At 37.4% G+C, this 14,381-nt stretch overlaps 1 protein-coding gene across 1 annotated transcript in view; it reads right to left on the minus strand.

Annotated features, from left to right (window-relative positions):
- PUDP (pseudouridine 5'-phosphatase) overlaps positions 1-12,949 on the minus strand; it is a 35,029-nt gene extending 22,080 nt beyond the window's left edge. The window contains 2 exon segments of the mRNA XM_010169903.1: positions 11,582-11,811; positions 12,919-12,949. Coding sequence (XP_010168205.1) covers positions 11,582-11,811; positions 12,919-12,949 — 261 coding nt within the window.
- Between the last annotated feature and the right edge of the window lie 1,432 nt (positions 12,950-14,381).

The following is a 14,381-nucleotide window of genomic DNA, read 5'->3' on the forward strand; positions in this document are numbered from 1 at the left end:
TAACGGATGAAATCTCATCAGCTAGTCTTTGCTAGTCAGCAAGATCCTGAGGCTTTGAAGCAACTAAACTATGAAGTGAAGGAGTTACTAACATTTAAAACCATTTCTCATTACCACACTACTATTTTATAAAGTAGTTGTAGATGCATCTTAAAAGAATTCTGGTGTTATTCAATATAATTATTGACTAGTAAGCCTTACATCTATACTTAGTAAAATCTGCTGATGACAGAAAGTCATGTAGGTTAGCTGGGATAAGAAACATCTAAGAAACTTGAAGTGACAAGGTGGGCTATTGGGCAATCAAGTGTCAAACAAAATAAAATGGTCAAGAAATGTAAGCAATACATACTACCTGGAAAAAAATAAATAACATGTACATCTTGTAACATTCAGTTTAAGTACTGGACATCACTGCAGACAGCTCAGGGAAAACTCAGAGCTTGGGTGATACTGTATATATTCTTAGCCATATATAATGCTGTCTCATCTGGAATACTCTACTGTATGCCACAGACATGATTCTGTGTTAAAATGTTTTTGATAGGAAGAGTCTGAAGAAATACAATCAAAATGCTATGGGGGGGGGGGGGGGGGATCCCCCCCCCCCATCCCCCCCCCCCCAAAAAAAAAAATCCCAAACACAACCCTTTCAGATGGTGATAGTCTGAACAGACTGTAAAGTGTTCTATTTATGGAGCAAGAAATAAAAAGGGATGTGATGGGTAGTACTTAAAATACTGAGTTCTTGCCCATAACAAAAAAAGCTGGCATTCAAAGAAGTTAAAAGATGAGAAATTCAGAACATACGTAAAAGATTCACAGAATTCATTGTCCCAGGTAGTCATCAGCATCATGAAAGAGACAAATACAACAAATACTGTGAAAGGGTTAGTTGTTTTTTGGTTTTTTGTTTTTTGTTTTTTGTTTTTTTTTTTTTTCTTGTTAAAGAGCCTTCAATTACTTGATATGGGAGCTACAGAATTGAAATGGATAAATTAACCCCCTCTAGCTAAAAGGCAATTATTAAGTCTCTGACATTAGCTGTCACTAGAGATGTACCAAGCAAGATGGACACGGAATTTGAGCATGAACAGCAATTCCTATATTCAGTACTATCTAGACAAAAAAGAAAAGCTGTCTTTGATGGAATAGGAGGACAGCACTTCTACCACTGCTTAGAATTGTTTTCTACTTTGTATCAGAATCATTTCAGTCTTACTGAAGCTTAACTTGAACCGTTTCCTTCTCGGCTTTGAATCACACTATTATTCTAAGATAAAGAGATGCTGGAATGGAAATGTTAAGCATCCTTTTTTTAGCAGATAAAGCTGTCACTTCTTCAACTCTTGTGTGTGCTACAAGGTCTTTTATCTCTATACTACCAGTCTATGACAATAATAATAAAAAAAAAACTTCTTGAACATTGCTTTATGGAGTACACTTTGTAATTATCTTGTAAGCGCACTTATTTTGTGATACAGCAATCAGCCTGAGCAAAATGCTTTGCCCTGTTTAGTCTATAAATAATTTGTCAGTGTTAATTGATGGTCCTGTATGTAGGTTTTCTGCAACCGTGCCAAAAAACCAGACTCTTACAAATCTTTACCACACAACAGAATGAGCAGAAGCCCGCCATGAATACCAGCTCTCTGAAAACTACCTGCAACTGCATCTCCACAAAGAGTACCTAACTTAACAAAAAATAGAAGCAAACAAATGAACTCTCCCTCCCCTAGCCTTAGTGCATGTAAACACAACGTAGCTGACCTTAGTCTTTCAAAGGTCTCTAGAGGTCTCTCCATGACAATAATTTACAAAGAAGCAACCAAAAATACTGGTAACAATGCAATTCCGTGTTTCAGTCTTCATTCTTTGTCCTGAAACTGTTGAAAATCATTGTTACAACAAGCTCTTGGGTGATTACAAAGGTAACTTCAGATACAGAAAGGATCAGTGCACTAGATATTTTTGAAAGAGGATTTATTCATGCTTGCTATAACCCAAAAGGCATTATAATATTTTTTGTGAAAATTCTTGTTAATTAAAATCTAATTATTCAATGACTGCTCTGTTTGGCATCTCCAAAAAACGCTCAAGGTCTTGAAAGACATAAAAGATAACTCAGTGAGCAATTTATCATAAAAGAAGGATTTCCCCCCCTCTTTTTTACTACTTACCATGCATAATTAATATGTGATAATACCCATAATGAGTTCCCTAAAACAATTAGCAATGCATCTCCAGTGACCTGCTAATCTGAAAATAATGCTTTTAGAATTTGGAGGTGTTGCAGTCTCTTTGTGCTTACACACTCACCTCACGTAGAAGAAAAGGCAGCAGAACATAATTTATTATTCTGCATCACATTTCATCAAGTCCCTTAGCAGCTACTTGATACATTATCAAGACAAATGCAAGGAAAAAAAAATTATTCCTACCTCCCCACCCCCTAAGTAGGGTACCCCAAAGACTAAGAACCAATTATAATCCTTCTTTCCTCTTGCAATCAGATACATTAAGTGAAAGCAAACCTTGACCGGGTTATTTTTTGCACAGAATTTCAATTACTTTTTTCATCTCCATAAGACAAATACATCCATAAATAAACATGCACTGCAGTAACAAGGGCAGCGTCTGGAACACTTAAAAGCTAAATTACTTTCAAACCATGCAACATCTCATTTTTCTTCCAAAAATATATAATAAAGACTGCCAGCATGGTGGGAGTGGCATGTGCACATGCAAGCACACATGCCTCAGGAGAAGAGGGAGGAAGAAAATCAACTATGTGAAATGAGAGCATGATAATTGTAAACAAAACAAAGCGAACAACTATATAACCATCTCCTTCCTTCAATTGTCTTATAAATTTAAAATAATGGTCTATTATGGATTTAGGAAAAAGGTGTATGTGTAAAGCAGATCTTCAGAAGTCCTGGATTGTTAGATGTGGTGAAGTATCCCTCATTCTTCTCTCCATGGCCATGTCCATTATACTTATGAAGCTGGAAACTGAGCTTCATAATCACAGACTTCATCATCCAGCCTGGCAGACACAAATAAGGGCTACATGCTTAGACTATAAAAGCTGAGGAAGGTGCAGAATTCAGCCAACAGACTGTGCAGCACCCTATCACATAAAACATACATTCCACTAGAGTGCTGTGATCTTTGCATACCAAGCTGTAAGCTTCTAGTAGTATCTCAAGATGGAGGTCTTAACACATAAAAGTACATTGTTCAGTACCTACTTACTTTAAATTGACTAATAGGCAATTTAAAAGTATAATTTTTTAATAATTTATGCCTTAAAATTTCTCCAGTGTCTGTTTGAAATCAATAGGCTCTTCAGCAGTGGGCAAAGAAAAAAATATTAAAAAGTTATGCTGTTTATTATTCTGTGCTGCCCTACAGTAGCAGGAATTCAAGAGCTAGGCCAGGAACACATACTAAATACTCAAATTGCAGCTTGCCATCTAGAAAGAAGTCTTCAGTCACACTGTAGAGCAAGAAAAGTAAAGGCTTTATGAATTCAGGAAAAAGTTCTAGTCAAGAACCTTCCTGAGCAAACAGCTGGTGTGCCATTTGGTAACGAAGACAATCCCCAAGGAAACCCAAAAACTGGAAGACTGAACTCCTCAGGCTGAAGAGTGTTCAAAAAGCTGTTTTCCCCAATTTTATGAGGAAGTATTCCTCACAGTGGATAAGAACACTCCCCCAAACCTGACAAGGGAAGTGTCATGTGCTTACAACGGTGGAAGCAACAACCAGATAGCTGGAAACATATCCTGTTCCCCATGCCACCAACTGGAACACTATCCTGGGCCTTGAAAAGCAAGTCTTATGGTGACATGGCACCCCAAAAAGAATTGAGTCGGACAATGAGAGTTATTTCTGAAGCAACCTCATAGACATCTGGACCAAAGCGCATGGTACTGAGTGGGTATATCACATCCCCTCTCATGCACCAGCCTCCAGGAAAATAGAACGATACAATGGACTGTCAAAAACTACAGAGAGCAATGAGTGGTCAGACCTTCAAACATGAGGATACACATTTAGCAAAAACCACCTGGTTAGTTAACAACAGAGGATCTGCTAATTGAGCTAGCCCGGCCTAATCAAAACTTCCACATACTGTAGAAGGGGATAAAGTCCCTGTAGTACACATAAATGTTAGGGAAGACAGTCTGGGTTAGTCCTGCCTCAGGCAGAGGCAAACCCGTCCGCAGACTTGCCTTTGCTCAAGGATCTGGGTGCGCTTGCTGGGTGATGCGGAAAGATAAGGAAGTCTGATGTGTACCTCAAGGGGATTTGATTTTAGGTGAGGACAGCCAGTGAATTAAATTGCACAACGTTAATTGCTAAATAACTGTATGACATCACTAGTACAGTTACTATATGTCATATCAATTGTATCACAGTAAGAATCACCCAAATCAGTGAAGAATGGACTTTAATGAAACAGAGTAAAGTGCAGCAGTGATGAACTAGAACTGGCTTCAGCAACTGGTGCCCAGCAACTTCCTCAAAATTGAAGACTTCAACCCACAGAACATGGAAATAGGTTGCACCAAATGCACCAGCCACAAGCTCCGGATGCAGCATGCAACAATCCAACACCACACACCATCTCTCCAGCCCTGAATGACTGTTATGACAGATGGAGCCCCAAAGTAATGGATTGAATGAACTCAACTGACATGTTAGAGGGAGGGCCCATAGACTAAGGGAATGATATCTCTGTGTGTGTATACATACACACACACACACATACACACACACCCCTCAAAGACAGGAAAAGTGAGACACACACACACACATCTCAAAGACAGGAAAAGTGGTGGTGATTTATTGGGAAATAAATGCACATGGGCATGATGTAGATGGTACAGAATAAGGGGTGGATAACATCCTGGGTTCAGCTGGGATAGGGTTAATTTTCACAAGAAGCTAGGAGGGGACACAGCCAGGACAGCTGACCCAAACTAGCCAAGGGGATATTTGATGCCATATGATGTCATGCTCAATACAAAACTGCAGGAGCTGGCTGGTGGAAGGAGGGATTGCAGCTCAGGAACGTCCTAGGCACTTGGTTCTGGGTGGTGAGTAATTGCATTGTGCATCACCCATTTTGTATGTTCTTTTATTAGTATTATTGTTATTATTATTTCTTCTTTCCTTGTGTTGTCCTATTAAATTGTCCTTATCTCAACCCATGAGTTTTATATTTTTCTTCCAATTCTCCACCCCATCCCACCAGGTGGGGGGAGGAGTGAGCAAGCAGCTGCATGGTATTTAGTCGCTGGCTGCATCTAAACCATGACAATAAATACAACCCTTTATTCTGATCTGCTTTAAAAAGAAAACTGAAATCCCAGATTGCTGTTATGTTCTCTATGGAGCAAATTTTTCTTGGCACTTTAGGAATGCGCTAGGACTACTTTTCCCATTATACTTTACAAAAGATTAACTGCAAGAGATGTTTAGTTACTGAGAAACAGACACAAGCTGTTGAGATTGGGCAATTTTGGATGCAGAGATGAAAGCAAAAACCTAATTTCTCAAAAAACTATGAAGTCAGAAAGGAAGGTTCCTACTCAGTTCGGCACTTCATCTTGGTTAGAAGGCAGACAAGCATAAATGTCTTTTTCTCAGACCAACAGATATATCCTTTCAGATGTCACTTGCTATCTACTCTCAACATTTGAGGGTATGTCTGCATGGAACAACTAAATTGATCTGGGTACACACAAACAATGCAACTCACTTCATTCACCTCCCAATCACCCCACATACCGTAACAGTAAAATCTGACGTATGTAATCTAAACTCATCAAAGTAGTGAACTCTGCTTTAGCTGCAAACTTAAGCACACTGCATGTATGCAGGAGCAGTGGTTTCAAGGTCTCATGGCACTGAACCAGTTTCTCAGCAGTCCCACCATCTCCCAGGGAGCACCATTCCCACCACACAACGCACTTCTGCCATGGAGAGTTGAGTCTGCTCTGTTTGGAAGTTGGCCATGGTGCAAAACAAGACACAAGGCTAACGGGAACACTGAGGGAGCACAGCCCTGCAGATAAGGGACTCCAAAGGGGCACTCTGTGCAAGTTGTGAGGAAATTATCTCCAAAAGAGCCCAATAAGAAAATCCACACACCAGAAACACTCAAATATCCCAGACCTTCAGTGAGTGTACTAAGCACCTGGCTACATGAGAGCTGGCATCAACAAATCAGACAACACAGAAAGTTCTTTATTGGCTCTAACCCATCAACTGTCTAATTTAAATTAATTAACAAACTGTAATTTCAGCAGTACAGACAAGAAACTCAAGTGGCTTCCACAAAGAAAGCCTAAACTCTCTCTTCTACCTCAAAAAGCACCAGCAGCAAGAAAGAGTCATGGAGCAAGGAAGGATGATCCCCCTTCACGCAGTAAGCAGTCGCTGGCACCGCGTGTATCTGCGTCTGTACAGACCACAGCGTCTGTGAACAACAGTTATCTACTGCAAACTCTTCTTTGTCTGTCCCACTGAATGCAGCCTAACTGTTTAAAAGTCAGGTGTACTATGACCATTATGATCGCAGGCTATACCACTGGGAGAAGCAAATATACTAAAATAACTGGTAAAAAAAGTGTGAATTCAAGGAGATCAGATAGCAGAGCGTGGATAAATCAGAATGGTTTATACCATGAACAGTTGTTTAGAAGAGTGTTTCAGCTGAGGAAAAATTGGAAACATAGGCCTATTCAAAGGACAGACAAGAGTCAAGGTTGAAGAAACAGCCATTTATGTAAGTTTGAACTAAGCTGAAAAATGCCTATATATTTTCCATTTAATGCTTTTGTTATTTCTAAAATAAAATGTCTGATCTGTGAATTGTACACATTCAGGAAAGAGGGCAAGTCAATTTCTTTATAAAATGGAAAAGGGGCAGATTTATGATGACTAAAATAAGTGATTTCAACGGCAGGGATTCCAATTTACAGCTCAGTACACCACCTAGAATGGTTGTTCATGCCTTTGTAATTTCTGTACCTTAGTTAAAGTACTCTGAATAAATTTAACCTTCAAGTATACACAAGGAATAACAGAAACATCACTAATAAAATAACTGCTTATCTGAAAATCGTATTAAGTGAAATACATACACTACATTCATACACTAAAACTGGTGCAGTTGAAGGGGAAAAAAGTAGAAAAACAAAAAAAATGAGGAAATAAAATAAAAATAGGTTTTGGCATCCTTTTTACAGAAGCTCACAATAATGATGGTCATGTTAAGTGCTAAGTACTAAATCAGCCTTCCTCATTTTCTGTTTTCCTTGTACAATACAGACTATAATTACAAAATGGTCATAATGTTCTGAATCCCTATTACTCTTTCACTACATCTTTTGTAGAAAAAAGTATCACAAAATTTCTCTTTGAACTTCTCTTTTCTATGACATAAAATGTCTACTGAGACTCATAAATCCTAATGCCATTTAATCAGTCTGAAAAATTTTAATGAGCTCTCACTAGATTTGGTACAGAGATTATTCGTAACTATGGGATCAATTAATTAATTAGAAATGGAAGAAACTGCAAAGAAATAGTGTTTTAAATTAAGGCAATGATTTACATCACTTAGAACTTTTTTAATAGAACAGACTGATTCTTCTTAAGAGGATTATGATCATTTGTATTACTACAACTTTTTCCTCTTTTTAAACAATGGATACAAATGGTATCTGATTGTTTTCAAATTGCACTACTAGTAAGGTCCTCGATTTTACAAAAAGGTATAGGCAAAACACCCAAAATACTGTAAAGAAAGGCCTTGGCCCATCACATCCTCAAGTAGGTAAAAAATTAATTCATGTGTTTTTAATGACATGAGTATACTGGAAGTATACACAAATGTCTTCATGGGAGTGTCTGAAACTCTCTGAGTTAGAGCCATATTTGAAATAAATTTAGTAGTATAAAATTTTGTTACTATGAAACAAAATTGCTCCAAGATAACATCGATGAGTTGAGATATATACAAATACACACAGAAACACAGAGATAGCAAGGTTATTATGAACTATTTTAAAGCAAAAATTAATATTCAAGTATTTATAAACTCCAAAGCATTATTCTAAATAACGTGAGCTTCTTAAATGAAAATGGAACAGAAAAATATTGCTTAGTGAAAGCACTTATGTTTCCTTTTTTTTTTTTCCCAGATCAAATCTGTGATGAAGATGATTGAGGTTGGAAGGGATGTCTGGAGCTCACCTGGTCCAATCCCTCTGCTCAAGCAGGGCCACCTAGAGCCTGCTGCCCAGGACCATTTCCAGGTGCCTTTTGAACATGTCCAAGGAAGGAGACTCTATCACCTCTCTGGGCAACCTCTGCCAGTGCTTGCTCACCTTCCCAGTAAAAAGTGTTTCCTTGTGCTCAGAGCCTCCTGTGTTTGTCTGTGCCCATTGCCTCTGGTTCTGTCACTGGGCACCACTGAAAAGAGCCTGGCTCTGTCTTCTTTACACTCTCTCTTAATGTATATTCATATACACATACATTAAGAAGATCCCTCTTGAGCATTCCCTTCATCAGCAAACTGACACATCAACCAGGTCATTAATGAAGATTTTAAACAGAACTGGACCCAGTATTGATCCCTGGGGCACACCGCTAGTCACTGGCCTCCAACTAGACTTTGTGTTGGTGATCACCAACCTCTGCGTTCAGCTGTTCAGACAGTTTTCAACCCACCTCACTGTCTGCTCATCCAGCCCATACATCAATAGCTTCTCTATGAGGACCTTATGGGAGAGAGTATCAAAAGCCTTACTTAGTCCAGGTAGACGACAGTCACTGCTCTCCCCTCATCTGCCAGGCCAATCATTTAATTGTAGAAATTTATCACATTGGTCAAACAAGACTTCCCCTTGGTGATGCCATGCTGACTACTCCTGAAGATTTGCTCGTCCTTATTGTGCCTGGAAATTGTTTTCAGGATTAGCTGCACCATCACCTTTCCAGGAATCTAGGTGAAGCCAAGCAGCTTGCAGTCCTCTGGGTCCTCCTTCTTGCCCTTCTTCAAGATAGGAGTGACATTTTCTTTCCTTCAGTCTTTGACCACTTCTCCCAGTCACCATGATTGATCAAAGACTATCATGAGTGGCCTTGTAAGGACATCTGCCAGCTCCCTCAGCACTTCACAGTGCACCCCATCAGGGCTCATAGACTTATTAATGTCCAGTTTGCTTATGTATTGCCTGAGCTGATCCTCTTTCACCAAGGCCACATTTCAGATAGTTTCGCATGGACTGTTTTGATTTTCTTCTTCCTTAGGAGTTCTGTGCTTGTGCTGAATTCCCACACTTTGACATTTTTGACTTATTTATCTGCACTAAGGGAACTCTGAATGCTGTTAAACTTCATATAAAGGAAAAACATGGGTTCAAACATTTACAGTCTTCTTCAAACACAGGTAAAAGAAAATAACTATATAAAACTACCATGAACACTCTTTTTTTTTTTTTTTTTTGCTAACAAAACTTGCAGTTTGAAATTATTAAATGTAATACAGATGCTACTATTATAATAAAATATTTTTTTTTTATTTTTAACACAGCTAAGGCTACTTACTGCTGAATACATAAAAAAAATAATCTACAACACAGTGCCACTGGTTTTTTATTGTTGTTTGGTTTTGGTTTGTTTTTTTAAATGTTTTTGTCCTTTTTAATTATTACCAGCTTGTGACTTTCCCCATATAGAGTCAAATAAACTAAGAGTTTTGGGAAAGCTGTACCTCTGTATATTAATATTATGAAATGAAATAAGTTCAATTTGTCATTAATACAGCTGACATTCAATTTCCTTGCCCCTCCTTCAGATACAATACCAGTTATGACCCAGCTTTCTATAAATTATCAATACTTTCTGCTCTTTTACTTTCAGAATTACAGAATATCTTACAGCCACACCTCCATCCAACTGAAAAGCATGCGATACACACTTCTCAACCTGTTTCATAAAAAACACACCATACAACATTACAGGAACATACCCTAATTTTTTGTTCCCTAGACATAGAGTTAAGCAAGAAAGAATAATTTTCCATGAAAGCAACATTAAGATGTGGTTTAAGCTTGTTTTCAACTCCTCTCTTACTCCCTCCAAAACCTTGGGCTGCTTCCCAATTATTTTCTCTTGACTGAATATTAATATGCTCAAATTTCATAACTACTTGACTCTACTATGAAATTTACAGCCTTGCTGCTCAGATTCTTCAACATTTGGAACGTACCATACATACAAGGCCTACTGTGATAGTTTCACTGGACTAGCCGTAGACGGTAGAGCATGAGACTCTTAATCTCAGGGTCGTGGGTTCGAGCCCCACATTGGGCGCCACCTACTCACACAAGTACCCAACATGTCCATACAATCGTCATCTGCATGAACATGAGCATGTACATTTGGTGTTATCTTTTCTGAACATCTGTATCTAAATTAAGTTGATGCATATACACAAAATGTCAAGAGAACTTGCAACAAAAAAGAAACAAAACAACCAACCAAAAAAACCCCAAAACAAACCCCAATTTGGTTAACACTGTTCATAGTATGCCACATTGCATCAAAATTATTTTACTCTGTATTCCTAGTCAACACAAATACCATTTAGACTCTAGGTGAGAACTTGAAGTATAAAAGGCTGAAGAATCTTAGCTAATCATTCTGTATGTATTTGTGTAACCACTTTTTCCTCAATAATCCTACTGAGAAAACGGTAATTACAGTCTAATCCAGCTAAAGTTGCTCCTTAAAAATTAATGCATTTTTCTGCAGTAATAAAACTCCAAAACTTCAAAACTTATGTTCCACTTAGGACTGACAAGAAATGAGAAAAATATTTTAAGTAGAAAGGCAATTTAAGTTAAAATAAAAGTGAAGACATTATTTTCACTAACTCTCAATTTATCTTTCAAATATTCTCCCTATATATTTCTATTTCAGAATCAAGTTTGGAAAATTATATATAAGAGAGAGAAACTAAACACCTCTACTATTTGAGAAAGATTGCTCGGTTTTAAATCAGAAAACAAGAATTATGGTCTCAAAGATTTAGAATGAAAGAGGAAAAAGAGGGCTTAGGAAAAATATATGCCCTCTTTACAAAGAAGTATCTTTAATGTTTAGACACTTAAGAGGTAAATCAGACATGAATGTATGAAAAATAAACTGATCTGTGTTTAAATAACTGTTTCCAAACTTTGAGTAGTGAAGTTAAGCTTGCAGATTTATGAACAGAGCGGAAAATCATTACACTTCCTATTACTGCACACTATAACGTAGTAAATCAGAGCAGTCTGCATTACAAACATTGTATGTAGTGGAGGGAAATAATGCTTTCCAACAATCTCTTGTTTCAACAGCATAAACATCTTTGAAAACAGTGGTTGCTGATTTTTATGTTTATATTAAATCTTAATCTAAGTATTTATCACATTAAAAAAAAAAAAAAAATCCAAATATAGCCCAAACAGAATATTCCTAACTTTTCAGTTAATTCATTCCCTTCCCTTCTTACCTTCTCTGGAGGTGCAGGAGGGTGAAATCTCTTTGCACAAACTAGAAATACATCAGGCTGTGGCTTGCCACTCATCACTTCAGGGTCATCTCCCAACACAATATGATGAAAAAGACCAAAGAAATCTTTGTGTCTAGTTGTTTTCATCTCAAATGTCACTTCCGCTGAGCTGGTGGCAACAGCTATGGGTATGTTGTGTTTGTGTAAATGACGGATCAGCTTATCAACCCCTGCAAGATAAACAAATAAATTTTATTTTATATATATATGCCTCTATGTGGTTATATGTATTAATATTTATACTAACTTACAATATATTTAGCAGTATTTCAAGCATGTTGTCTTACTGAATATAACAACCTATTTCAATCAGTTAGAAGAAAATTATTGCTATATCTCAAACTTCCCTTCTTTGCACAAAAATCATGGAACATTCCTCAAGGTATACACTTGTTCTGTCATCAAATGATGCTTTTCTCAAAACGTATAAAAAATGGTTTCATTTATTGCATAAATACACCCACTAGAAGCTCCCCAACAGTATGTATGCTTATTATTTTCAACTCTCCATAAGTGACAGAAAAGCGCACAAAAGAACATTTTCTTTTATACACCGAGTTATGCTCTTGGGGAAAAACAAAACAAAACAAAAAACACTGAAGTCAAAGAAATATACTCTTCTCACTGAATGGAATAGTTTTAATTTCTGAAGCAGGTATCCAACTGACTTAAACCAGCTCCTAAGAGAGCTCGGTTTCTCTCTTTTGCAATTACTAAAGCAAGTAACACAGGGCAGAGGAGGGGAGCTGTCAGTCACAGCTTTTAATACCAGAGGTTTATCTATTGATGCTGTGAACCCAGAGTAATGAACACCTCAAGCCTAATGGGTAGAAACTTCAATCTGATCCAGTCTTCTAGGGAAGGTTAATGCAGTGAACAGTGAAAACACAGCAGTCTCCATAAGAAGGAAATATGCTTCATTATTTTGTGCAAGTTTTGTTTTCCTTATGCAGAGATTTCAATGATCCTTCGCTGCAGTATTCTAAAGGCCAGATACCTCTCCCAGACAAAACAATTATCAGTGTCTAATAGAGAATGAGAGTGGATGTCCAGTCTTCACCAATTCACAAGATAAAATCCCTCCATATCTGTAAAATCGTTGCAGCTCTGCTTCTTGGCATGAATTCAAATTGTGCTGAACAAAGGATATTGGTTTCAGGTAGATAAGTCTCCAGCTGACTTTTGGTTCTTTGAACCAACTTGAGAACAATTATTTGTTTTCATCTTCCTGCATGAATCCTTATCCTGCTTTTCATGCCTGGCTATACTAATCTTACTCCCTTCCTCTTGATTCACTGTCATACTCATGTCCGATCCTTGCTCCCTCAAAACATTCCTACTCCTCACGTCCATTTAATTCTTTCCTTTGCCACTCCAGCATCTCTGATTTGCATTTCCCATGTGATCCAGCCTTTCTGCTCCATTGCTCCATTTTGACAACTCTATAAACAACCTGACCTACAACACATTTTTCCGGAGTATAGTCATATGCCCAACTTTGAGAAGTTATAATTACTACTGATAATAAAGTGTGTAGATTAGTAAATAGCTGCATTAGCTAACTTGTCTATCTGGAAACATAAACTATAGATGTGGCCCTCTGCAGATTGCTTCTCCATTCTCCAGAATCTAATCAACCAATTAATAACTGACATTTCCAGCTCCACGCTTGTATTTGAAGACAGCCTTTAAACTATAAATACATGCACTTCTGTGATGTTAGATTCCAGCTGGACAGAAATAACAAGTGTTATTCCTCCTCTAATGTCAATGCATCACCCATTTAAAACCCTTCCTAGGGCCCATTAAGTGGTTATACTAATAAGCAGCAAGTACATTTTTCCCAAATGATGCTGCTCTGTCTTCTCATTGAAATAGGATGCTAAATAAATAAAAGTTAACTTTTTATTCCAGTTACAGAAACATGTGAAGTGAGTCCATATTAAACTAAAAGAAGTACTAAGATTTCTTAATGTAAAGCAGTAGCCTAAATGTCTCCTTTTTTAAAAATAAAATGCATTAATTCAAAGGAATTTAGTCTAAATAACCTGCAACATTTAGTGAGGCTAGCATATCGTGTGTGTATTAATATAAATAAGTTTAGAGATTATACAAGTAAGAAGATTCTTCCTATCTCCTATGCCTTTGCTACGATGTAGTGAGTTTTCTCTAAAGTTGTGCTCTTTTCAAATAGCTAATTTTCTTTGGTCCCGCTGCGTCACAGCTTCAGTTCATCTGTCACAGGGTATCTTTATTCTACATTTCTATTGGAGGTAGCCAGCCACAGAAAAGCACTGTTGCAGAAAGGTTATTTCTTCAGGGTTCTCTATGATATTCCCCCAGCACATGTCATAATTTCAGTTTGTAAATGTGTGTGCGTGTGTATATGTGTGTCTACTTTCTCTTTTTGGCTTCCCTTGCTAAAAGGGAGCTAAAATGCAGCTGTCCCTAACAGCTCCAGAGAGCAAAGATTTACATTATTCAAAAAATGCACTTTAATAAAAATATGCCATTTAAAAATGATTATTTGCATACGTGTAAACATAGCAACATAGATTAGGAAAAAAAAAATACAAGGGGAAATCAGCCACATGGAAAAAAATTAAATTGCACATGGAAGAATAGCTGGCATAATTTAACCAGCTCAAGACAGTAGCAGTTGAAAAATATTTTCATTCCAGGTTTGTTATTTCTTTGCAAAAGCTATAGATCAACAAAATCCATTTTTGTTTGCATCAAT

This window comes from Antrostomus carolinensis, unplaced genomic scaffold (assembly GCF_000700745.2).
Source record: "Antrostomus carolinensis isolate BGI_N321 unplaced genomic scaffold, ASM70074v2 scaffold18166, whole genome shotgun sequence".
NCBI lineage: Eukaryota > Metazoa > Chordata > Aves > Caprimulgiformes > Caprimulgidae > Antrostomus > Antrostomus carolinensis.